The sequence below is a fragment of the Gopherus evgoodei genome, chromosome 3 (genome assembly GCF_007399415.2).
Source record: "Gopherus evgoodei ecotype Sinaloan lineage chromosome 3, rGopEvg1_v1.p, whole genome shotgun sequence".
Taxonomy (NCBI): Eukaryota; Metazoa; Chordata; order Testudines; family Testudinidae; genus Gopherus; species Gopherus evgoodei.
In genome coordinates this window covers 7,807,502-7,835,348 of record NC_044324.1, presented here as the reverse complement: position 1 = coordinate 7,835,348, position 27,847 = coordinate 7,807,502, and the positions used below count along the sequence as shown (strand labels likewise).

At 42.3% G+C, this 27,847-nt stretch overlaps 1 protein-coding gene across 1 annotated transcript in view; it reads left to right on the top strand.

The window, feature by feature from the left end:
- Positions 1-27,847, top strand: part of DIP2B (disco interacting protein 2 homolog B) — a 131,798-nt gene that overhangs the window by 46,491 nt on the left and 57,460 nt on the right. Inside the window, 3 exon segments of the mRNA XM_030554905.1 lie at positions 10,850-10,921; positions 21,134-21,262; positions 25,395-25,520. Of these exon segments, the coding sequence (XP_030410765.1) occupies positions 10,850-10,921; positions 21,134-21,262; positions 25,395-25,520 (327 nt within the window).

Below are 27,847 nucleotides of genomic sequence, written 5' to 3'. Positions count from 1 at the left end.
ACCCCCAGACACTAAAATAAAGAAATTCTGAGGTACATTTAGAACCCTGTCTTTAGCTCACCAAATTAGGTGATACAGCACATATGGCTTCTAAGATGACTACCCAGAATGGGGTGAATTAAGGACGTAATGTCAGCTGAGACTCTGAAATGCTTTTGTGGGATTAAGACAGAACCTCTTATTCTTCAGCATAGTTTTTAGTTGGTGAATTCATTGTAAGATAACTAAATACTATTTAAGGCAGTGTAATCTACTAAGGTAAAGAACACCCTCTGGCCTTAATGATGACCTTGATAGATCCAGTCAAGTACAACAGTTTGTGAAGCACTGAACGTTAGTAGATTAAATTTTGTGGCATACTCTAATCTTGAAAGCATATTTTTAAATGGAAACGTGTGATTAGAAGAGTTTAAACTTGTTTATTATAAATCTCTAAATGTTGTTCCATCTTTGTGGGGATTCCATTATGTTTGCTGTGCAGTGATACAGATGCTTTCATAAGTCTGCACTGCAGAGGCATGGCTGCAGTTTTGCTGAATTAAAATAGTTCGGTCATAATCTTCTTATGCTTTAATACATGATAAGAGTCAATATAATGCTAATACTAATGAGCAGACCCTTGTAAGACTGCTGCTGCAATCATTGAAGTCCATGAGCTCTTTCCTATGGAATTCAATGGGAATAGGATGAGATTTTTTTAAAGAAAACTGCCAAAGTAAAACTGATGTTTCTGCACGTCACTATTTCTTTAGGATCTATAAGAGAGGTCTCATTTTAAAAGAATGAACTATCAGGCTCTTTTTACTGGAGGACTGTCATCCTAATTGGAGGACCTTGATGGTGACATCACAGCTCAAACCTGCAGGTCTCCCAGATGAAAGAGGTGTGGGAATTTTGAGGCTACATCAACAATGGGCCTTTAACAAAGTTAGGGAATGATGTAAACTTGTTTTGAACACTCTGGCTGTTGTAGACCAGGGCATGCTGTGTAGAGCACTGTCTGATGTTGTTAAACACAACTGTAGTGACAAGGCTGTTGTGGTCGTGGACATACAGCTAGCCAACATTGTGTTAGAAAACAATTTAAATATGGTCCCCGAGGTTGGTTAAAAGCTCATTGTTGTTGGAAGTTGAGACTCTTTTCCTCTCTGTCCTCAGTTGTGGACTGTGGGAACTGCAGCTGAGGTTTGAGCTGTGATGTTGGCATCTAGGACTTCCAAAGGTAGCTGAAGTTCTCCAGTAAAAAGGAGGAAGTAAAGACCCGTGTGTTTAAAAAAAAAAAAAAAAAAACAGTAAAGAAGAATGAGACTGGCATTCTGAATCATAAAGAAATAGTAAAGGTCACAAGCACAAAACTTTTCATTTGCAGTTTACCTGCTGGGGACCATACTTAGCCCTGGAGGCCTTGTCTAGGCTAGATAAAAGGTATGGTGTTAGAGCCTGTTAACCAACATGTCCTAACTAATGTGCACAAAATCTAGTGCAGACAAGGTGTGCTGCCTTTAACACATGCTAAGCTGGTTGAATTGAAGCCTAAGCTTCCCCTGAGGCTTTAACTCAACCAATTCAGCACGTGTTGAAGACAGTATTCCTTCTTTACATTCAGCTTAGCTAAATGTGTTATGTAAATCCTAATCTAGACAAGGCCTAGAACTATTGGTTGCCTGCTGAGTATGTATTTGGGCTTTAGCTCTGCCATTTGATTCAGCATCTCTTTCCTACCAAGGATAAGAAACTCAGTATCAAATTGCAGCAAAACCAGACTTTATTTTGCATAGCCTCTTTGAAACAGACTGTGTCCCCGAAGTCTTTAGAGCTAAATGACATCGTTTCAGGAATGGTTGTAGAACCTTACAGAGATACCCTTGCAGGACAAGAGTTAGATAGGAGTGAAAAGCAGGGGCAGATGCGGGCAAACAGAAATACAATATGTCAAGATATCTTACAAACAAGGGAGATCCCTGAGATATTGGTGCAATGATGTTAATAGCGTGACTGATTCCTTCCTTTTTTTATGGTAAGCCATTATGATATTTACTGTTAGAAGAGAGCAGTTAAGTTATCCTTATGGGCTCTCAGATCCCTCAGACTGACTACAGTAACAAAGCATCTACAGGAATATACTTCACTGGATTCTGTAAATAAGCACTTAATGTTGACATTTCTAAAAAGCAGACAAACTCATTGGATGATTGAATATGTTACTGGACACATTTAAGTGTTTGGAGTCTTTGTTTGGAGGATCTTCTGCCCCACGTGATTTATTTTCCTTAATTTCGCCATTGTAGTGATTATGGTATCGTTAGACAGACAGTGAATGATTCAGTGTTCTGATTCTATAGGGGGAAGGGGAACAAGGATGTTGAAAGAAGCATTGTCTGAGCATAGCAGGATTAGCTGGTGTTACCACCTTGTAATGTACTGTTTGAGGCCCGCTGTTTAGAGTGGATCATCGAATCCCATTGCTAAAAAGTGGCCTTGACTCACAGGGTGGTGTTAGTCGGGAAGTTGAAGGCTCCTCTGTTTGCAGGATTTTGGTGTTGGTGTAACATTCAGACTAATCACTTGTGACTCACTGGGCCAGTCTCCACCCCGGTGTAAGTTCATGCTGTTAAATTTTGATCCACAGATTTGTGCACCTGCTCACACTAATGCTGAATTTGGCCTGTCTTTTTATCACATCCCTTCCCTGTTGTACCCTAAATTGAGCCAGATCATGCAGATGGATTTGTATAATGAAGGTAAATACTATTTTTCCTTGAAGGAATAGAAAAAAAATCCTATCAAAAGGAACTTTAAAAGCTGTTCTACTTTAAAAAGATCTTTTAAAATCTTTTTATAAATACTGTAAAAAGCAAAGCAAATGTGTGTCAGCTATTACATGATAACGTAGTGTATTCTAACAACTAAGAAATAAGGCTGAATGTTAAACCAGTTGTTTTATAGCTATTAAGTTTTTCTTTCAGTTTTCAGTTTAATTTCAATTAGACTTTATTGGCATGACAAGCTATGCAAGTGTTGCCAAAGTGTAAGAAAAGATACATACCCACTTTTGCCAGATATGCGGGGTATCATTGATATTAATATAATTTTGATGAGAATATTTTTTTCTTGATTGTGTTCTTTTCCGTATGATAAATATTGATTCCCATAAACCTAATCCAAATCCCTACTGTTCCAAAATTATTATTATGCATAATTTTTATTCCGGCAATAATTTAAATTTATGTAGCCCCCTGCCAAATGCTGTGTTGTGGTACTGTCAGCATCAGTGATGTCAAAACACACAGTGTTAGCAAGTCTCTTGCTGCAGAGTCAACACAGCATTTATTTTTGAGGGTCCCACCATAATGGTGGTGGTTTTTAAAAATCTTGGATATTTAAAGAGTTGGATTTAAAAAACCCCCAACTTTTAACACACACAGAATCCAGAGACTCCTCTCGTTAAATTATAACTCCACCGTTGGTCTAAATTACTGGTTTCCTTTTAGTTTATTACAGTTTATAATCAAGGATTTTCAACTCTAGAACCATAAACCCTTGAATAAACTGGAACTTTCCTTCTATATTTACAGATAGGCTTTGCTCCAGGAAGGAAAGAGAACAAACTTTCTGAATTCAGATGCTTAGCTTGTGTTAGTGGTAGTGTATTAAACTTGGTGGATAAACATTTTACTAGGGAGTCCTAGGTTGTTTAAATTTATGCCTGCCTAGAGGCACAATTTTAGCAATTAGCATCTCTTTGGTTATGTGATGGGAATGACTGAACTCTGAGACCAGCAAGGAGTATGGAGCAAAGTTCTTTCTCACTTTGACTAGGTTAGAGGCAACCCTTATGTACACAAGTAGACCCTGCTCACCCAGGTAATCCCATAATGGGGCAGTGCTTGTGAGTAAGTATTTGCAGGGTCATTTTATTCTCCTGGAAAATGGAGATTTTTAACTTTGAGAGAGCACTTATCTAGAGAGAGACCACCTGCGAGTCTTCTCGCATCAGTAAATCACCAGAAATTACCTGTTTTAGGCAGGTGAAGGAACAATTTAGCATTTGTTCATTTGGGACTTACTGGCTAGCTGTTGGGGTGGAAGAATGTAGTACAGCTTCCATACCTAACTATTTTGTATAGTGTCTGTGCTACAGACCTTATGATGAAATGCTTTGCAAGGTTTCATTCAAAACAAGAAAGTTGGCAGAGGGGGAAAGAAATGAAACGGGTGCGTGAGCAAAGGGGGAGCAGTAGTATCGAGATTTGGAATGACAGGGAATAGATAAGAGGGGGAAATGCAGAAAGAAGGTGCACAGGAGAAGGCTGTTTCCCCAGCACTGGTGACAGTGCAGAGGGGAAAAGGTGCCAGAGACCCAATTCTGTAGGGCTGGCTGGAACAGGCCCACAAAACAGCTGCAAAAACAAGGAGGCCAATTTTGACTTGGCTGCTGAAATGTCTGGGGGTTCCTGAGGAGTTGAGATGAGGGGAAGGATGCAGCTGAGGTGTTTTTGTGCATGTGAAGGTGTTCAGCAGCATTCTGCACATGGATGGAATGTGGAAACCGAAAACCCAGGGCATAAGGGATTGACGACAGTGCGTGGGAATCTAGGGAGACTCATTTCGTTCAGGGTCTAGTATTGTGTTGTGCTTATAGAGCCTGGATCCATAACTCATTGGAGTGAATAGGAGTCTTTCTAGAGGCTTCAAGGTGCTTTGGATCAGGCCTATAGAGGGGAGGGGAGGAGAAATCATGAAACGGATGAGGAAAGAACATTGTATATGTGAATCCAGGAACTGGTTGGTTGATTCTGGTGCTATGATTAGAGGCAAATGAAACGCTTACTGTAACTGATTTGTTATGGATGGTTTGCTTTCTCCTGAGAAGGAAGGAAGGACTTTTCCCATCAGAGATAGCATGTCCTTTAGCACATGGAGGAAGCAAGGCTGTGGCCGACATAGAATATAAATAAATAGTAAGGGTTGTAGTTGGGAGGAAGGCCAAACATATGCCTCAGCATTATGGGTTATTGTTGAACTTGTTTCCTAGGGATGAATGAGCATTTTTAAAGCTAATTTGTTTGTACTTATTTTTGTAAATATGTCCTCCTCAGTCTACTGTCTTGTTCTTGTGCAGATGGGAAAAGGGGTGGGGTTACTGAGGGCACCCAGACAATGTGGAAGAACTCTATGCTGTAAAAGGTTCAAAGCTTTGCAGTTATTACCAGTTCCCTTTGCATAAATCACCATCTTTCTGTGATGGAAGGGAACAGTTCTTGAGATTGCAATCTTATTGTCTTGCTCCCTTCCTGTTGCTGCAATTTATGACACATTCTGTGAGGAAATCCTTATTTATGTTCAGATCCAACTGTTTCCATTTCCTGCAGATCAGCAGAATGGGCAGGAGGGAAAAAGAACACTTCTGCATTTTATTATTGTATCTTCAGCTTTGAGTAGATTCAGATCCAGTTTGGATGTTTTAGGTTTGAGGACAAGAGATTTCAGACAGTTTTAGGTAAATTGCTCCCATGTGATTTATCAAAGGGACTCTCACCCTGAGAACTAGTAACATCAATGCAGGCACAATTCTTGTTTGGTTACAATAATTAAATCATATTTCTATATCAAGCCTCATGTTGTTTTTAGGAGCAGTTCTTAAGTGGATTTATAGACTGTGCTCAGCTTTACAGAATTATTTGGGTGGGAAGCAGATGCTGTTACAGGGCTTTCCCAAGCAGCAAAAGACCAGAAGTCCGAAGTGCAGACAATACGATGTTTATTGGGGTTAGTTTTCAAGCAAGCATATTCCAAAGCCCTTCACACCAGTTGGGCTTATCTCTACGCTGCGCCCCCCTTCCCGGCTCTGACGCCGCAGAGCATTTACCCTGTGCCACCCACTTCCCGGCTCTGACACCACAGAGCCTTGCCTGTGTCCCTCTTCCCCCTTCCCCCTAAACAAATATTCCAACTTCCGTTCCCCCCACTTCCTGTTTGACCCCAGTTTATATAGTAATATTCTCAGCTATTTTTTCTGTAATTATCTAACCAATTATATCCCACTATTCTAATTAACTTAAACCTAGCAAAATTAATTATACAGCAGACAGAAACAATTAGAGAACCAGACAGATTAACAATAGAGAAGTGGGGGCCATAAAGATAAAACAATACAGAAATGAGGGTTTCACAACCACTGATAAGTGATTTCTTGCCAGACAGGATGCTGTCAAACTAAGTTTTCTTTAACCATCTTAAGATCTGTTTCGTTATCTGGCGGTGATGGGCACAATCAGGACACGATCGTCTTCCTGACAACCCAATAGCACCTTATTTTGGTGTGACTGGTTTGGGATGTGAGGATGAGCTAAAGGCCTTAGCCTAAGAACAAGGCCTCAAACTGTCACAGTAAGAGGAGGCCGACACAGGCAGACTGTGATTTTGATTCTATGTTTTTATACCCCTGTAACTAGCTAAATGATAAACATACACCCACGTTCTTAAAGTATAGGCTTTAGAGGCAGGCCTGAAAATCTATATTCTAACAGATGCTTGTGGGTCTGTCACTCCCTATATGATGATGCTGAATCCTGTCTTATTCTGGAAGACACTTGAAAGGGATCTTGATCACCTGTAGTAAATTGGTTCTGCACCTTTTTTATTTTTTTAAGGCATTAGCCCTGGTGTCGTGTCCAGATTCCTGTTTGGGTTAATGACATTCTGCCTCTCTATATTCTCCTTGTAGCTTCAATTGCATACAGAATTGTTCTTCACTGCCTGTCCTCAACTCTTGTATAACGTTCCTGTGTGGTGTTAAACAGCTGCTGTGTGCATGTATAGCTGAAGTGATTCCTGAAATATCCACTGTGGTTTTCAGTGCTAGTCACCATCGAGTCTAGTTGCTGAAACCATGTGGTTTGAGTGCTGTGGGATGAACAGCGTAATAGAACTTCAATATCACTCCAATGCTTTTATTGTCTTTTCACTTGAAAGTTTTTTAAATTATTTATACATTTCTCAGATTCCTTAAAAGACTCACTCATGTTTCAGATCTACAAATTGTGATGTGATTATATTTGTTATTATGATGATGTTTATGATGCGTGCAGGGGAACACAAAATTTCCTGTTTCAATCTTGTAAAACATGGCTCCCATTGTCATCTTCATTATTTTAAGGCAATGAACTAATTGCCATAGCTCATGTTCAGCACACAAAAGGATTTTCATTAAAAAACCCAAATAAACTGCAAACAAAAGAGCTAATTTTAGTGGGTTTTTTAAATAAAATCAAAATTTATTTAATTCCAGATATTTAAAGTAATTTCTTCAATATTTAATTTCCCCAGTATCTCTTTATTGATCCTTGGTTTGCCTGCATGGTGTCTGTTAGGGACACAAGCTGAAATGCTATTGGAATCTTTCTGCAGTATTTCTGAAAGCTGCAAGATCAATCCAATGTCTTTCTGTTGCTTTCCCCTCCCTTCCCCAGGGAGCATCATTCCAGAGCGTGACATTAACCTTTATGCATGTACTGATAGAGCAGCATTGAGTGTCGGTTGGATTTAAAATAAAAATGTCTGGCTAGCAGCTCACTTCAGAAGGGCAAACACTGTTGCCACAGCCCAGAGGTGAGTAAAATGCAGCCCTGAGTTCTGGAAAATGGCCCCCAGCTATTCCCTGTCTCCAGAGTCACAGTCTGCTGAGATTCCTGGTGGCAACAGGCAGTGCTCCATCAGTGAGGTTCCACTTGAGCTATGGCTGCACTAGGAGCTTACAGCAGTGATAAGGTCTCTGGTGTAGACATGGCCTTAATCTCAACTTCAAAAGACAAGGGAATGAGATTTTTCTTGGGGATTTCATTCCCTCTGGAGTACTGTCCCCATTGCCTAGATCTGCTTCTGGGGTCCTGGTCTGGAAGTCACACTAGGTATTATGGTTTTTGATCTTATAAGGGTATATGGAGAGGAAATCACTGAGATTTTCATTTCACCCCATTTGCCAGGGCACTTGGTGATTTAAAGTTCCCTGCTTGGAGACCTCGTAGTTACAGCGCCACAGGACAAGGATAGTGTGTCTCGGCCTTATTTCTGCTACCTAAGTTTGATCAAGTTGGAACTTTCCCACTGTTTTAAACCAGCCCTGCAAGATCCTACACAGCTCTTCATTAGAGTTATTCTGTGAAGGGCAAGTAAAATAAAATCTTTCTCATGCAAGAGGTCAAGTTGATCTTGTAGCTGGGATAGCTCGTTTTTGACAGTTTCTGCAGTGCTGGATTAGATTTTTTATTTTGTATGTAAGTCTGTTCTCGGCACTATCCCATCTTCAAATAACTATATAGGTCCTCCAGATTGGTTGGTAATTAAACTTGCAGTTGGTTAATGATGCTGTCTGTTACATCATGTTTTTCAGTAGTAGTTCCTACCCTCTTCATGTTTTTCTAGGGTGGTTTATTAGCTGGAACTCTTGCGTGTTTCACTGAAGACGATGAGAATCCCACTGACTCGCTATAATGCAGCCATCCTTTCCTGCCCAGATTTTAACAAGAAATCTGATCATTACAAATTGCGAAGCCTTAAATCAGGAGAGCTGGTATCAGAATGTGTGTGGCCCCCGCCCCAAAGTAATTCCTGCAGTCTGTACTTTCGTTACATGCAGTGTAAAACCACTAACACAGAGGATACCCATTAAATCTGAAAGAGAAAAAACACCCTATTGCCAATAGTGAATTACAAGCAAAAGCAAATGGGTTAGGCTTGGAGGGAAAAGCCTCTTTAGTCTCGTTTCCACCCAACAGATCCAGTAGGGGGGGTCCCACAGTCACACACAGGCTGGCCTCAAGAAATGTATAGATAAGAATCTCCTGGAAAACCAACAGTTGATCCCTTGTACTTGTGACTGACTGTCAGTTAACACAGTGCTATCAAAGTGCTTTGAACAGACCAGAATCCTGTAGCTGCATTTAAGAGAACACTGTTTGTCTCTGTGCTGCTGTTTCTGAAGGTGTAGTTTTATTATACTAATATACCTTTCCCATGGGTTAATCAGCTGCATATTGCAATCACACTTATAAACTTGTACTTTGGTTGTCCTCTCAGTTTCATGAACGTTTAAATTCTCTGTCGGTTGATTCGTTTGGACTTGTCAAGGCTTGGCTCAAATGCTATAAAAAAAAAAGTTGAGATAAAATTTATTTTGTGTGTGTGTGCATCAGGCAGCATAAAGCATTGTGTTCAGTGCTGGGGGCTTGAGTCCAGGTGCTTTAAGAAATGCACCTGGTATTGAGATTAACCCTCCAGTGTAAATGAAGTGATCTCATTCCATTTCATAGTGAACAGGTGCCCATGCCACAAAATCACCTTCCCAATCGATATTGATAGTCCCCTGGGGCAGCAATTTCAGCAGAGAGGACAGGGCCACATAGGCTGAACTTTTCATCACCTCTAAGGTGAGACCTTCCAAGTCAGAGTGGAAGAACACTGGTGGGAAAATGTTGGGAAACCTTGCAGTACCTCTGCCTGTGCTATCCCTGTTCTGTTGATAGTGTCTGATAATATGCTACTTTGCAACAACAAATCTCTGTAAAGAGAGAATGCTGTAAGTGGTCAGTGGTTTCTCGATATGATATAATGTAAATATTGGCCTTAGTTCTGGCTAGACTCCGTAGTACCAAATAATTCTGTTTTTCTCCGTGCTGTGTGTTTGATCACTTCCAACCTTTTTGGCTCCTGAAAGAGCTTACAAGTATGGGCCAAACTACAAAGAGGTTTGAAATGCTTCAGGGCTTTTTCGTTCTAATCTCTTCAAGGTTTCAGTCTCTTTCTGCAGTTCAGATGTAATGCAAGAAATTAAAGTAAAAGACAGCAGCCAGATGGTACTTCTAGTGGGTCAGAGAGATTCATATTTTTAGAAAAAGGTTTCTTATTTCTTTGCTCTCTGTATGGTATCTTCTTTTTGTGAATCTTTAAGCACTTAACGTAGTACAGCACTCTGAGAGGCTAGTGGTATTAATCCCATTAAATAGATAGGTAAATAGACACCCTTTGCCTGTGTGAACTGCACTGGATATCAGTAAGGCAGGAGACACAATATAGAGTTGGTTTATAAGACCCTAAGTACTGAACTGTTGCCATTCACAATAAATGCTTGGTGATCTGCCCATCCATGCTGGGCAGTTCAGTCACCTGAGGTGGGTCTGTCTCTAAGTTTACTTTTGGATCAGGGTGAAGCATTTCGTTCTTGAATGGGCTGCTCACAGTCCATCCTCAGCTCTCTTTAGGGTCCGCTGCAAGCCTCTCTTTCATTGCTTGGTTTATTATGACTAAGCTCTGCGTTTGCTATTGCCGTTCCCCCAGTTCCCTTTAGCAGAGGGGGACTGTTCCCTGTTCTTGGTGTCTGGTTGGTTGAGTTTGTCCTTGGTCCTCGTCCTGTGGTGCCTGAGCTAGTTGATTTTCATTTTAGGTTTTTACAGTGGTGATATCCTGCTAAGGCAGATGTTCTGATTCAAGTCACCCCATTTTGAAGGGGTGTATATTGTACAGTTGCTTCCACAGGGAGAGATGAAAGCCCCATTGTTCAGCGGAATTAAAAATTAAACCTGAGACCCTTAGAAAAATGCACAATAGGGTACGTGGCTGAGGGTGCTGATCTAGCAGGGACCGAGTAGTCTGCTTCCATCTTTCATTTCTGTGAGCAAATCATAAGACTGTAGAACCTTGACAGATACTTGATTCTTATAAGTCATTCCTGCTGCCCATATGGTGACACGTCACAAAGCCCATTATCGTGCGGCAGGGCCATGCAGCTAAAATCCTCTTGCAATAGAGCACCTCAAGGACACGATAACATGACTTTCCTGTTTGATTTTAGGGGACATCACACAGAAGGGGTATGAGAAGAAAAGGGCAAAGCTGCTGGCTCCATACATCCCACAGACACATGGTAAGTACTGTGTCTCAGTCCAGTTTAAGAGCTTTGATTTACTGCATCAGTCTTGTCATTAAAGGGGTTTTATAAAGTGAAGATGGAGGTTGAGGGCTTGGATCGCTTACCTATCAACTCCAAATTGCCCTTTCCTCAGTTTAGTTTGCTTTAGCTGTTTCACAATTCCATTGTAGGGGGCCAGATGGCAGCAGTAGAGTCATAGGCAATAGAGCCTTTCACCTCTAGGTTGCTGGTTTATATCCAGGTCAGAAGTTCCTGAACGTTACCACTAGGTGGGTGGTTGACATGTCTAAAATGTCAGGCACCTCAGAGCTTTCCCACTTGGGCCATGTGATCTCATTTAAAAACAAAACACCAGCACAGGCAGCTCTTGCTCCCTCATCAGCTGAGAAATCAAGGGCTTGAACAGGCCGCGAAGTCCAAGCTCCCCTCTGATTCTTAGTGTCCCTTTGGGACAATGTGTAGGAAGCTTGCAGTGATGTTGCAGATATATACAGCACTTTGTCTCCATAGCTGTTAATCCAACACTTTCAGCAGCATAAGCTTCACAGCAAGTCCACTTTTCTGAATAGGAGCTGCGCACCTTCCTGGTTTTCCCTTTGTTTGTATCAGTGGTGTGTGCGTGCATGCGGGTGGGGGGCTCTTCCCTAAGAGAGCTAGAACTACTTAAGAAGAGAGATGAAATGGCCCAGGCTAAGTTTGAGAGCTAAAAAACCTACTGTGGAAATGCTGGAAGGGCATCTTGTCTACCTCAGAAGCAGAATGGACACTGGCTCGCTTGGAGGATGACTCTTATGGGAAACTGATCTTCAGAGTTCAAGGCCAAGCCAGTGAGTTATGAAATGTGGGATTCCTTTTTAGAACATACAGGGCCAAATTTAACATATAAGCCTCAAACTTGCAGCTGGACCCTTTACACTCACCTGGAGTCCCGCTATTGTCCATGAGGTTCTGCATCAGTGCTAGGTTCTGCCTGTGTAGATGGCATCTGGGCCATAATTAGCACATTAGTATTTGAGCATGCCACATCTGTGCTGTTGAGCACCACAGAAACACTCACTCATATGCTCTTGCTGCTTCGCCAGACTAGGCCGTGGGTTTCCAGCTTCATCTGCTTTTGTGATCTGAGATGGTTATGTTCAAGTGAAGTAAAACATTATTTAGAGAAAAAAGGAAGTTTCCAAATGCAGAAGCTTTCATGAGGCCTTTGTCAAAAGGCAGACTATAAAGAACTGTCTTGCAGTTGTTTAAGTGCTAAGTTAATTTGCCAGTTCATAAGTCCTGCCGTACAAATACTCTCCAAAGCCATTCCTCATGTTTGCTATAGAGGCATTAATATCTTCATAATGGGCCTTGGTACCTTATTTACCAAAGTTGCTGAATTCACTTGTCATTTTGTTTACATTCATTTTCTTTTATTCAAAGCTCCGTACAGTGGGGCTGGCTATAAACGTAGGATAATTAGAGATGGATAATTGTAAACTCCTCTCTAGGGCAAGACCTAGAGCACCTCCGATAATTAATAGCAGGATACCTGTGCAAAAATAATTGCACTATTGATACACTGGGAAGTCTTGAACTATTAAAAAAAAATCAAATAAAGCTTCTGGGTTTTTGCAGTTGATCAGGAATGAATCAGTATGACAGGCAGAGAGCTCCATGACTTAACTGTTACTGTAATTGACTGATGCTGAACTGATGCCCAAAAGGGTAGGGGTTACAAGGCACTGCTTTGAGCAGACTGTGAATGCCCATAATGGCATTGATTCTTTTTGCTTCAGGTGGTATTCACCTGGAGCTCAAAACAAAAGAATTGTCATTGTCATGTGTATCATCTATTTGTATAGAATCTGCTATCTCTTGGTTAGATTTCTAACCTTTCCTTTGTTCATACAACAATAGCTCAAATATGCTCTCATCTGAAGGTCTGCTCACCAGTATTAGTCACTGGAGTGACTTACTGCTACAGTAAATATTGAAATACAAAGGCTATGGAAATGGACACAGTGTGCCATTACCAACCTAATACATTGACGCAAGCAATATAAGCAAAAATCCTATTTTGGCCTTACATTTTGAAACTGTCATAGGCTGCTGAGGGGTCCTGACTAGACAGCTGTTTGATAGAAATTTCTCTTAGATTTGATGAGGTGACAGTCAACTCTCCCCTGTGATGGCATGAAGAGAATTCATTTTTTCGTCTGCAGAAGAAAATTGTAACAACCCTCAGCACTTAATTAATGTATTACATTCTGAAAGCACTTTTCAAATGTTAACTAATGCTCAGGCACATCACTCTGTAAGATGTTATCCCCATTTCACAGATGTGGGGGAAGCTGAAGCACAGAGATACAGGGATGCGCTGCAGCAAGTCAGTATCAGAATTAGGGAGACCCTTGCTCCTATCCTTGTGCCCAGTCCACTATGCCACTCTGCCTCTGTGAGTTACCTCCCTGTTTGAGGTAGAACAACAACATTAGTCCTTTGAGAAACTCATTTTCCTAGTGTAACATCCATTTTTGCAAAAATTAACAGACTGGAGCTATGATCCTGGACTTACTCGCTGCTCTACATTTGCTGACAGCTGCAGAATCTTATTGTAACAGACTTCACAGTTCAAACATATTAAAGGCTTGTCCACATGGGGCTATTTGGGAAAGGTAAGGCAAATCGAGTAAAGTTATGAAGTCACCTTTAGTAGGATTGGCCTTAGCTTTTCTGAGTGTGCCTGTGTAGACATGACTCCAGAAATGCTACTTGTGGATGTTAAGGTGAATGCTGCATGGACCAAAATAGAGAGAAGGGGAACAGCTTCAATTCATATTTATACCGCAGCCTGTGACTTGAAAAGGAACAGCTAGCCTGAGCCACAAACAGTCCTGTGAAATGAAAAGGGGCCTAACTTCTTTGTGGGTGTAGAGCTGACGCTTGGACCTCCCATTGCTGAGGCAGAGCTGAGCCTTCAGTGGAGGCTGAATGCTTTTGTAGGACATTTAAAAAGTACACTGCAGCTATGATAAACATGCACCATAGGGGATAAGAGAACGACTGCGTCTTTCAGTTCTCCTTCCATCTGTGGAGACGAGTATCCACTAGAAGGCTCCAAGCCACTGCGTGAGCCTTGTTTGGCTTGATTTGGCCTTCGCCTTTATAGGAGCTTGCTATTTGCTTGGATTGCTTATGTCTCATTGAGGTTAATCACCTCCTACTTGGTAGATGCTGGAAAGGGAAAGGTTATCACTGATGTCATTTGCGAAATGTGCACTCTTGCAGGAAGGGTAAAAAAGGCAGTTCAGATAAGGGACGTTGAAAATTCTCTTAGAACAGGAAGCACATGTTCACGTGAGGGTAGAATGAACACAGCTGAATTTAGGTTGGCATAGTGGTAAGAAATTGGGGCCTAGTGGGGTGTGTCCTGATGCCCATTGTTCTGGATGGGGTCAAGTGAGATGCACTGTCAGAAGTGCAAGGGACACAAGAAAAACTGGTGTGATATCATAGTAATCTGTATGTCGGAAAGGCCTCTTCTGCTGGGAGGATAACTGGAAGTCTGTGGATCCACGTGATGACCCAGTGATATTGGATTTATTTCCATTAGTGGGTGACATGGATTTCTAAATACACATAAGCATGGCAAATCCATTACATGGCTTAATGGGGTTTTCCTCTAGTATTATCCCTGTCAGTTGCAATATTTTGCAGAGCTCTTTAAAAAACACGGTCATTGTTAGCATTAGGAGACCTGTTAAATGACACACGTAGCACCTCATGCATCACTTGACTTTGAGTCTCATTGTGGCCTAGCATATATTTGCCTCCTTGTTTAACTTAATGAGCTGCTGTCCTCCTCAGATTGCTGCAAACCTGGCAAAGCATATACAGCTCTTTGGGCTCAGGGAGTGCAAATGCAGGAAAACCTTGTTGCCAAAATTAGCAACTCTTTCAGCCAGCCACACTGTTGGCGGACTGTGTTTTCTTGCTATTTGAGATGATGCATTATGTAATCAGTTCCTAAGGATAAGACACAAGAATCCTCTCCTTATGTATAAAGGAAATGATATTCACCAAGCCCTGATTTACTATCAGAACCTTTGTCTGCTTCAGTTAGAGTTCTTACCCGCTCCTCACGTTAATAAGAAACTGCATTATTGGGAATTGTCATGTAGACTTAGGCTAAGCATGCATTAGAGGCTTGCAAATCTTTCATTGGCAGTCTGTTTGGGGAACAAGGAATTCTGCAAACAAAACAGATGTCTGAATCTATCACAATTTTTGTCACCTCATGTTTCAAAATAATTCTTGTGCTGTACCGCCCCTGAGCGTTATTCTTTATTTTGGACTTCTCTCCCTTCTCCTTTCAGCATGTGCATGTGCTTTCCTTTTAGGACTCTGACTCAGTCCCATATTTCTGCAACATCTCTTAGTGAGAGAGAATACAGAGTGCATATTAGTTTGCATGCAGTTAACATTCCTTGAATTGCCTGGTAGTCCTTGTATCACATAAAAGTCTGAAAGTTAATGAACTAGTCCAGAATATTCCTTGTGAAAATTGCTGTAGGATTGGGTATGCAGGAGTAACATTTAATGAACATAGATCCATGGATTATAGTGTTTGTATATTTTTGGTTTGTGTGTTTGCCAAATTAGAAGCAAGGCAGCATTTATCAGGCCTTGGCTACACTGGCCTTTACAGCGCTGCAACTTTCGTGCTCAGGGGTGTGGAAAAAACACCCCCCGAACGCTGCAAGATACGGTGCTGTAAAGCTTCAGTATAAACAGTGCTGCAGCGCTGGGAGCATGGCTCTCAGCGCTGCAAGCTACACCCGTAGAGGATGTGGAGTATGTGCAGCACTAGGAGAGAGCTCTGGCGCTGCGACCACACTCGCACTGCAGCGCTTTGAAGTTTCAAGTGTAGCCATACCCTCAGTGTTCTCAAATGCAAAACAGAAAGCAAAAAAGAATTGCTCTATTTGATGGATATTTTAAAATGCAAACTACTTTGTTTCAGGGGGAAAATAATCTTTGACTGTTCTGCACAAAGGCTTTACGTTCTCACTCTCTGAAATATACAAAAACATAGTCAAATTACCCTGAGTGCAGCTGACACTAACCACCTGTAGGTAAACAGCAAACAAATGAGGAAAGCCCTTATTATGGGCCCAGTGCTAAAAGGAGTTACATGAGTGACTGTAGACAGCCCTCAGTACCTCAGAATCTGAGGCCTCTGGGAAGAATAATGTAATGGTGAGCACACTGGTTTGGAGGGGTCGGAAAGCATATGAATGGAGTCTTGAGTGAGCTAAAATATCCACCCCTTCCTCCCTCTTTAGCAAAGATAGACTTAGCTTTCCATTGCCTACCATTACAAGGATCACCACTAGATAGGCACAGAAAAGACCAGTTAGAAATCAATCTCCTCCAGCTGCCAGGGCGGGACATTGTATCTTGCTAGAGGGAGTATTGTTAATAATGAGCATGGGAGGTGTGCTCTGTGCACAGGATGTAAGCAGGCACAGTTCCTGCCCCAAAGAGCTTATACCCCAGATACACAGACAAGGTGAGATGCAATGGGACACAAAGACGGCACTCCCCTAGTATCCTTTTATGCCTATACTGGTGACAACTTTGGTGGTCTTTGCTTTTTGTATGCCTTATGGAAGAAGTAAGTCTCCCAGAGGATTATGAATGGAGAGTGGGATAAGGCGGATGTTCAACATATAGGGTAGAAAGGAGAAAGGCCAAAATTGTATGTTCAGTGCGTTTTTAGTCTTCCAGCTATGGAGGGGAAGGAGCAATAATTAGACTGAACCTGATGCTGCATGTCTGCTACTGAAAAAGGGCTCACACCCTGCGATCCAGGAAATGGTGGCCAGGCTGACCTGCAGACCCCTCATACAGACATTTGCTTTTCACACTGTTTTTATAGGTTTATAGCTGGACAATACTGCATCATTTTAAGGAATAGCCAGTCAAACATTAACACTTTTGTTCAATTCTTTACATAGACTAGCAGGCTAACCTGCTGTTCTCCTCCTTAGTTTGCTCTTTTGTCAAATGAATCCTACCTGTTTCTGGCTTTATTACTTGGCTCTTGTGGCATTGTTATTGATCACATATGATTTTTTTATTGTCTCCTATATAAAATCACTTTATAGCTAGTGTCCCTTCCCCTTACTGAGAGGGAGGGAGTGGGGGAGCAGCATGTTCAGCTAGCATCAAATGGCAATTCAAACATCAACTGCATCCTATAAAACCCCTATAAAATACAACCATCACGGTGCCTGTGTGTATCCAGGTTCTGCCAGCAGAAACTGCAGCTTGTAGCAGGATTATTCTGAAGGGAATGCTAAATAAAGTCATCTAACATCTGCCAAGCTTAGCTCACTTCTGCTTTGTCAGAGAGCTTTGTAACTGTATATGATGTACTATAAATATGTACTTCCCAGATCTCTGAATCCTGCTTATGTGCTTTATATTAATTTGTACTCATACACATTCTTATATAACACAATATTTAAACAAAGCTAGATCTTGAGGTTTCATGTCAGTTAGGGATACATTTGATCCCTGTGTAAATGAACTGTCATGACTACAGTGTGGTGTACTGTGGAATAAACCAAGCTTTTGCATCTTGGAAGCAAGAAATTAAAGTGTATTCAATAGTTCATTTTAAAGAATAGTGTTTAATTGTGCTGCTGACATCTAGTGGTTACATATAGTCCTAAATTAATTGTCAAGTGAACAGGAAGGTTTAAGCTGCTTTGTTGTTGAAGTTGTCTCTTCATTGGCTCTGAATAAAACCTCCCTGTTCATGATGAAGACACGAACATGGATGAGTCTTAAGTAAAAGTGCAGTTCTTCAGTCTGTCATTTAATGTAATTTGTATCTTGGCCAAGAGGAGCTTGTTCAGATGGGTACACAAGGAAGATGCCTTTGACTGTCATTGGCATTCAAATTGCTTGTTTATTTCTTAAAGCCTAGATGATGTGCTTGGCACTGTACAAAGCATAAAAAGACCATCTGTGCCTGAGAAGCTTACAATTTAAGACTCTGGATCTGTGTTTATAATGGTCCAAATCACAGATCCTTCTATGACTGCAGAGTCCCAGTGAGGCTTCCCGGGGTGTAATAATCTACCACATAGATCCAATTTAAGGACTGGGCACCATAAAACAATGACTTTTATTTGGAAGGCTGGTAATGCACAGGTGCATGTGCTGCTTTGGCACTACTAAGGTTTACAGCATAATCTAATGACTTGTTCTAATCGAGTGATTAAATTTTCTACAGTAATTATTCTCCCACTGATATTCCAGGTTTTTCAGTATTTTCAGTGTTTAAATGTTTTTAAATCCATAATTTTTGCAGTGGGTGCTTTGTGAAAGATACCGAAGTAACAGTGCAGAAGGGTTTCAGCACAGGCAGCAATAGTCCAAGCTTCCTCCCCAGCGTATCTCCATCTTGAGATGGAGGCGCCTCTTCTAGGGCCACGAGGAGTGAGTTCAGTCTTGATGGCACTCTTAATGAAACAGGCTGTATAGGGACAGTTGTTGTTAGCTGGGAGTGTCTGGTGTATACCACCTGGGAACTGAGAACTAGGCAAACCACCAGGCTCATTATACACTTCACTTTTGAAGACTACCAGCCTGGGCTGGAGAGTTACAGACTTGGGTCACTGTCCCTGTTAAGTAGCATTCAGCTATGTTGTCAAAATGGTGACATTCTCGTTTGGTGACAGTCCCGATATTAGTACACACAATCCATTGTTACAGCTATTTTGTTACTTGTTTTGAATTGTAAATTATCGAAACGTTTTTAATCAAGGCTCTCCAAGCAGTTTACAAACACAAATGTTAATTAAAATAGCCTTGTGGCCCATGAGATGCAGAGGAATGCTCTGACCCCCTTTTGCAAATTGGTAGACTTGAAGCATGTTAGGTACAGAAGTTGCACAGATGTAGATTTAAATCCAGCTCTTGGCTTCCAGTCCTGTACCTTTACCTCAAATCCATACTCCTCCCTTCCCAGTCTGCTTATTGATGATTGATGCTCTTAGCTTCTACGCCCAGCAAGTGGTTAAGTGAAAATAAAACTTGCCCCTTCAGTTAGTCCTTTCATTTGAGACGCTCAGGATGCCCCGTGCACTTATTTAAGCCTCCTGCCACTCCTCTTATTTGGGCATTTGAGTGTCCACACAAGGGGTTATACTGGTATGACTATAGTAATATAGTTGTGCCGATACACTTTCCTGTATAGACAAGCTCTAGGTTCATACCACATCCTTAACCATGGTATTGAAGTGCCAGTGAGGGGATACACAAATATACTGTCACTAAGGTGCTGGTTTGCAATATGACAGGTAATAAGTATCTTGGCTGCCTCGTCTGTTTCATCATTGCCATTAAATAGTTTGTGAAATTGGACAAGTCACTTATCCCTCTCTTGGTCTCACTTTCCCCAGATGTACATTGAAAACTTGTCTACCTCATAGTGTGGGGTGTGTGTGTTAAAGCTTTGTAAATTGCTGCAGAATCCTAAGATAAAAGTCATTATTGAAGTATGATCTGTTATGGTACTCATTTGGTAACTGTTTTGTTTCTGGTAATGTAAATTTCTGGATGGAGGCTATACCTGAGCCTTTATTTTAACTTATATAAAACTTGTTTGTTACTGTTTAGTAACAAAAAATAAAGTTGTGGAAGAGTGACTCCAAAAATTTTGCCAATCCTTAACTTTGATACTTCCCAAAACTTTCGCATCCAAATTCTGCAGACACTGACTGAACCACCATGTTACAAATAAATGTTATCTTTTGGGATTTCCAGCTAATTTTGGAATCATGTTGTTTACTTACTAAAACAGTTTGATCTATTCTTGTAAATCCTCCTCTGTTCATGCAACATTGATCTGATACTCTCTCTGACTATTAATTAGTAGCTTAAATGACAGAAGAAAACTGTAATTACAGCACTGCATTCATGGACTGTTCAGTCTTGAGTAATTATGTTGGCACGTTCATGAGCAATATATATGCTTGACATGCAAATTATATACCCTGATTGTAGTTCTGGGCAAAAGGGGTCAAATAAGGAACTGCTACTGAAATGTATTGTCTTGCACTTGCATATGATCCTTTATAATCCCCGCTGTACACATGGGGGAGCCGAGGCACACAGAGGTGAGGTGACTTGCCTGTGATTTCACAGTGGGTCAATGGTGGGAGAAGCCGGGATTCCTGATTCCCTGAGTGAAATCCTAGCCTCATTAAAATCAATGGCAAAGCTCCCATAGACTTCAGTGGAACCAGAATTTCTCCCCCAGTTTCATTCTGTAAACACTGAACTATATTTTCAAGTCTTTCATGTTAATTCAAACCATTTTGCTCTTTTTTAGTTCTACAAGGCAAGCTGTCTTTGTGAAAGAATCAATTTCCTGTTTACTGTATGTGACCTATCAATAAAAATAGCTTATTTCGATCGCTTTTTCTTCACTCAGACTGCGTTCAGCTATTTTTAGAGGTTTTTTCCCCCTAAAGGAAGGGTGCAATACTATGTTTAAAGCTCTTTTGTGACACATTTGGTTGCAGTGGAAAGTTTTTCTCTTGTAAAATTGCAGGACTTATGCTGGAGAATGTCATGAATTATAGATAACATGCTGTAATTAGGACTTTTATTTAGCTAGTTTCTTCACTAATAACTGAAACTGTTTTCTTTAAGTGTTATGAAAATTATGATGATAAAATGGTTGCAATAGATCAGACTGTCTTGTATATAATTCTCTTCCAAAATTAATTCTTTAGATATCTGTCTTGGTGGAGAACTGTGGTTTTCTGTTTTTGTTTTTTTTTTCCCCTCCTCGAAGAAGCAGGTTTAAATCTCAAGGGAGAGATGTATAATTATTAAAAAGCACAAGGATATAGTACTGCTGAAACCAGGCTAATCTGCTCTGTTACAGATCACACTTTGTAACTCATGGCCTATACTAGGGGTTTGCACCAGTGGCTAAATCCCAGTTTAGATGAGACCTAAACATGCTTATTGAACAGCTCAGCAGGCACTTTAATTTCAGCAGCACACTGTGCTGAACCTGTTTGTTCCCTGTGGATAGTTTAGCAGGTAACAATGGATTTTTAATGTTGTCCAAAAGCAGGTGGCTTTGTGGGTCGTTTTTTTTTTAATCTCTGAAAGAATTGTGGATTTGTTTTCCAGGGGTTGATCCAGCATTACAAAAGGAACCCAGAAATCAGACACCTGCTCCAGCAGCAACTTCAGCACCATCCTCATCCAAGTATCATCGAGCTCGATCTGGAGGAGCCAGAGATGAACGCTATCGATCTGGTAAGTATATAACAATCACATATCGGAGACCTTTGTCAGTGGGAGAATACAGGTCATGTGATCTGAGTGATTCAGCCAGTTAGTGATCTGATCGCTGAAAGTCCTGTCTTGCTTATAGTGTATCTAGAAACCAGGGGTGCTCAGGGGCCTACAGTTCCTAATGAAAATCAAGGAACAAAGGATGCTGATCAGGGAGGGTAAATGACTCTTTACCTCGTGGGTTCCTGGATTGAGTTAAGCTAGTTAGCGGAAGAGAACTTTACTTGGCGCTAATCCATTTTAGTGAGTGACAAGCAGATAAACACGCTATAGAAAAACTAAATTAATTGAAATGTCCAGTGCGTCCTCCTGAAGAGAGCTCTTGAGAGTAGCCGGTTCCTTTTCTCCAGCTAGAGGGGTTCCAGCTCCCCAGCACATTCGCTGATTGATCACCAATGATTGGATAATGCCAGAGTTCAGTTTATCGGTAGTGAGGAGTAGGCCCAGGACTGAGTTCCCTTAGGATATGTCTCCACTGCAATTAGACATCAGTGGTTGGCCCATGCCAGCTGACTCAGGCTCATAGGGCTTTGGCTAGGGGTCTGTTTAATTGCAGACTAGATGTTCAGGCTTGGGCTGAAGCCCAAACTCTGGGACCCTCTGGCCTCGCAGGGCTCTAGAGCTCAGGCTTCTCCCCAAGCCCACACTTGAATAAAACAGCCCTGCAAGCCCGAGTCTGTTGGCAAAGGCCAGATGTGGGATTTTAATTGCAGTGTAGATATATCCACAGAGCCCCTCAGAGGAGTGGCTGAGTGCTTAGAGTCAGCATTGAAATCCTTGGCAGAATAGTGTTGGGATCATACACGCCAACTCCATGGGTGCTCCAGAACTGGAGCACCCACAGAAAAAATTAGTGAGTGCTTAGCACCCACTGGCAGCCAGCTCCCCACTCTCCTTCTGCACCTCCCCCCCACCGCGATCAGCTGTTTCCTGGCGTGCAGGAGGCTCGGGGAGGAAGGAGGAGGAGCGGGGACAGGGCACGTTCAAGGGAGGGAGTGGAACTAGGAGGGTAGGGTTGGGGATTTGGGAGAAGGGGGCAGGTGGGGGCGGGGCCTGGAGCACGCACACTCCCTGGGCCCAGAAGAAGCTGGTGCCTATGGTTGTGATTAATTTAGCTGTAGCCACCTACCAACCTAGGACAAAATTTGCGTTCAGCGGTGCAGGGCAACCAAAGTCCAGTTCAGATCAGTGACATTTAGTTACCTGCTGCTCCCTAGATAAGCTGCATTCCACACTCCTGGAATCACAGACAGACAGGCACATCTGCCCTGGAGGCTAAGAACTTGTCTCCTTTGTGCTCACATGTTCCGAGTGCCTCCAGGGGGCTGGAGAAGTCTGACTCCTGTCCTGCTGAGTTCCTCCACTGCTCAGGAGGACGATGACTGGGGGTGGGGTATGTGTAGAAGCAGGAGTCGAGTTCCCACTCACAGTCTGAAGCTGGACTTGTTGGTCAGGAAAATGCATACCCTTGAGCACCTAGCTATGCCCACCTAACCCCCAGTGTAGATGCAGCTAGGTCAATGGAACAATGCTGTAGACCTGGCTACCATCACAAGGGGAGTTGAGTTCCTACAGCAAGAGAAAAAGCCCTTCCCTTGCTGTAGTCTGTGGGTATGTCTACATCTACAATTTTGCAGCGCTGGTTGTTGCAGCTGTATTAGTACAGCTGTATAGGGCCAGCGCTGCAGAGTGGTCACACTTACAGCAACCAGCGCTGCAAGTGGTGTTAGATGTGGCCACACTGCAGCGCTGTTGGGCGGCTTCAAGGGGGGTTCGGGGAACGCGAGAGCAAACCGCGGGGAAGCAGGTCTCCTTCCCCGCGGTTTGCTCCAGTGTTCCCCGAACACCCCCCCAAGCAGGTCTCCTTCCCCGCGGTTTGTTCTCGCGTTCCCCGAACCCCCGTGCAAGCAGGTCTCCTTCCCAGCGGTTTGCTGTCGCGTTCCCCGAACCCCCGTGCAAGCAGGTCTCCTTCCCAGCGGTTTGCTCCGGTGTTTTTTGAACCCCCGTGCAAGCAGATCTCCTTCCCCGCGGTGTGCTGTCGCGTTCCCCAAACCCCCCTGCAAACCGCGGGGAAGGAGATCTGCTTGCACGGGGGTTAGGGGAATGCGAGAGCAAACCGTGGGGAAGGAGACCTGCTTCCCCGCGGTTTGCTCTCGCGTTCCCCGAACCCCCCTGCAAACCGCGGGGAAGGAGACCTGCTTGATTACCAGAGAGGCTTCCTCTGGTATGCTGGGATACCTGTTTATTCCACGGAGGTCAAGAAAAACGCTGGTGAGTGTTTACACCTGATGACCAGCGCTGGATCACCAGCGCTGGATCCTCTACACCCGAGTTTCAACGGGTGTACGGCCAGCGCTGCAAACAGGGAGTTGCAGCGCTGGTGATGCCCTGCAGATGTGTACACCTCCTAAGTTGCAGCGCTATAACTCTCTCACCAGCGCTGCAACTTTGTGGTGTAAACAAGGCCTGAGTCTGTGCTACAGCTCTGTAGTTATGCCTCTGTGACACCCATCATGTAGACATGGCCTAATTCACTTCACCATCTGTGTGAAGGGAACATATTTATCTCACGGGGATTGTGGAAACTTAATTCACTTTTGTAAACTGCTTTGAGCTTCTTAGATGGAAGGCCCTATAAAAGTGAAAAAATAGCAGCAGTATTTTTTTGTGTGGTGTTGTGCTGTGATTTATTTAGGTTTCTTAAGGGCTGGTGCCAACAGCTAAATCCAATGATTCAATTGACTGTGTCCCCCACTGCAGGCTTTCCTCTCCCATAATATAGTTCTGATTACCAATCCAGTGATGTATGCCAAGAGAGCTGGCACCAGAGTCCCAAGGTCACTTTGGAACCATTCATGTCTCCAGGATTCCAAAATTCTTTTCCCTGCTACTTTTCTGAAATTATTCCCATAAGTACCCCGAAAAGAGTGAAGAATCTCTGACCTCCATCAGAGGATGGGTGAAAACAGTATTTATCTGGCTTTTGTTTTGTATTTAGATTGATTTGTAGTAAAATAAATCCAAATAAACATTTGACTTTATTTAAAAAAAATAAGTGCAGTTCTGACAGCTTCTTCTGACAGATGTCTCTTATTTCCCTTTTATTTTCCTCTGAGGGCAACAAATTCTACAAGGTTTTATTTCTTCTTCTGGTTCTGTGGTAAAATATTTGATTCCTAAACTTATGTTTGGTTTTGTGGCATTGGGGTGTGGACTGTTCCCTTGAATCCATGGGCTGGTTCCCTGGCCTTGCCATTGAATGATTGCAGTAATTCTTCTGAAGTTCTTGTTAAAACTTTGGGCAGGCTGGTACTGAATGCGCAAAGCAGGGCAGGCTTGTTCAGTTAAAGGATCCATTGTATTGTAATGTTTAAAATGAAATGACTCAGTTTTGTTTCCAGCTGCGTTTGGTAGGATTTTTCTAACATAGCACAGTGGAAAGTATTAAACTACATCAGATTTATTTTTTAAAAGGATGTGTCCGATCTTTTAAAATACTTCAAAGTTGGTGAGTTCTGTAGAGCATTGGCACCGGTGCGTTTTTATGATTTAACAAGACATTATGGTATTTCTTGGTGACCAACCAGTTTGGTAACCTGCGGTGCTAGTGCTGTACAAAGATGATCTGGAAAAAGACAGCACTCTGAACCAAAGCTCATAGTCTGAAAAACAAGATGTAACTGTTGAAGACAGACAAGCAGGTTGGGATGGAGTTTGGGGGGAAAAGGGTTACAGAAATGCAATTTGCTACAAAATAGTTGCTAGAGACACAAAGGAGCCTAATGGTTAGTGCAGGATACTTGGAACCAAAGTTCCTGGCTCTTCCACCTGTTTGCTCTGGATTGGCAAATCACTTAACCACTGTTTTATTTTCTGCATCAGTAAAATTGAAATGTCATAGGCGGAATGGAAAAGCTTAATTCATTGTTTATGAAGGTGCTGTGAGGTCTTGGCTAGACGGCGTGAGGGCAGGGCAGTATGGTGGCTATAATATATGTGAATAACTCCTTTTTAAACTACATAATATATAAAAAATCTTCCTACTATGTTTTTGAGTTTTGCAAAACTAAGGGTGGTAATTTCCGTTTTGCAGATATCCACACAGAGGCAGTTCAAGCAGCACTGGCAAAGCATAAAGAACAGAAGATGGCTCTGCCTATGCCAACTAAAAGACGTTCCACATTTGTACAGTCGCCAGCTGATGCCTGCACCCCCCCAGGTTAGGAACACTCTTGCTGGTTGTGATTCTGAGAGGGGTTGATAAATCTCTTCACAGTTTCCAAGCCAGGAGGCTGAAGTTATGCAAAGATTGTTAAATACCCTGTTGCACTTTTAACTTGTATATAATTTCTAAGGCTCCCTTGTCACATGTAAGTGGCTGGTGATTTGCATGTTCAGGGAATGTGAGTTGAGTAACCCTCCATTGCAAAGCTGGTATCTCGGCTGTGCTTTACAATATGGGAAAGTAATTCATCCTCTGAGGCCTTTTAAAGCTCCAGTTGTGAAAGCTGAGGCACCTTCTTGGGCTGAGAATTCCTCTTTTGCTTCCCGGATCCCTATTTCAGTTTCTTGAGCCATAAGAAGTTAAAACAATGTGGGCTTGTGTGTTCCTAAGGTTAATGCACAGCACTCAAAAGCAGCCACCAGTTTTCCAAAGCTTAGTAATTTACAGTGATTCCCCTTTCTGAGGCATGGACTCTGAGATTTCTGTGATGCCAGAATACTCAGGGCCTCTTCACTCACTGCCTACTCATGTGAAGTGGCTCTCCTGAGCTTCAGCTATAAAGCTACTCACATAATTTGTTGCAGGTCCTGGTAGGTTTTCATCCAATATTAATGAATAAACTTTTTTCCATTTTTCAAGTAGCTTTGTACACAGGATTATGGGTTGGAAATACAGTTGCACAACCTCAGACCATTTGTGCTGATGGCAACAATTCTATAACCTCTGGGTGCTACAGTTTCACAAATTGCTGTGTAATCTTCGCTCATTCCAGTTTTTATATTTACACCAGTGCAATAAACCTGTTAGTATTTAAAAAAAAACAAAAACAAATAACAAACCTCTTTAAGACTGCAATTTATATCCTCATGTAGGAATTATCCCAAGTTTAGCTTCTCGGCCTCATGGCTGAGGGGTGAAAACATTATTTAAAGTTGACTTAGTACATTCTAACTGTGTGTTCATCACTATACAGAACGCAGAATGAAAAACGGGTGGCCTACAATTGAATGGATGCTGAGGGCCTGATCTAACTGGGGGAATCCTTTCATTGACTTCTGCCCTTTGGATCTGTCCTTAATAGTGATCATTATTTTCACTCTGCGAAGTCAGTGGGACAAGCCAAAGTAATAAACACAAGCCTGCTGCCTCTTTGCAGCATCAGATTTTAAAGGAAGGATCCTATGTAACATTCAAGAGGCTCTTATATAAAATGAGCCCATTGGCCCTGTGTAAAAGTCTGTAACTCCAAAATAATCTTACACTTGGTGTCCTGTAGTGAATATAATTTCAACTCCTTTACAAAGTGGGTGTTCAGAGCCTCGGTGTGAGAGTAGGTTTGGGGAGAGGATGCATCTTTTTCCAAAGGTGGTGTCATTTAGTACATGCTTCCTTTCTGAGTTTCCTTTTTGTAGTGCTGTGTGGCTTGCTCTTTTCTGAGATATCTCATCTGAAGGAGCTTGCCTGTTGTTAATCTCTGGATAGATATTAGTCTTCATTAAACCTGCCACGCTCCTGCTGCTATGCCTGTGAAATTCACAATCTTTAAACCCTCAAAAACCTGACCAAGGCCTGGCAGCTGGGAGCAGTTAATGAACTGTACTTGGTTTTTTGTTATATTTTTGGACAAATGCACAAATTATACTTTGTGCGGCAGGGGAATTTAAAGTGTTTAGCTTGGTCGAAGGCTCCTAAGCTCATTGTCAGTCTGTGTGACCTAATTATGTGGCTATTCAGATTCTTTCAGACAACTTGAATTACTGCCATCTCATTTCTCTTTGTGGCCTAAAATTATTCACTAATGTCATGAGGTTATTATCTCAGCTTCCCCTTTGCAGGGGTTCTTTGTGCATAGATATTACTCATTCATGTGGATCAACGGATTGACAAAAACAGCAGTGTGCACCGCAAGGATTAAAATCCAGCTGGCTGTCCTCTCTGCATTGAACCTTGCTGCACCTGTGCATATGCAGCACGTGCTGTACTATGCTCCCGCACCAGGCATGGACAAAAGGAGTCGAATGACCTGGGAAAAAGGAGTGATAAATTATCAAGCACCATCTAACTCCAGCTGGTCTGGTGGCAATGCTTGGCTCTCAATGGCAGGAATCTGTATTTGTAGGCCAGAGCTCAGGAGCTGGCTCACAGGCCTTGATGGTAGCTGAGTGCGAAGCAGAAGCAGTGTGCTCACAGCCTCTGCATGGAAGGGGGATGTTTTCCTGCACAGTTAGTGACCTCCCCTGACTGAACTACTCTGGGGTTTAGCTCTTCTGCAAGACGCCATTTTGCAGGCCAGTGGAGAGAATGAAAAGGAAAGAGAGAAT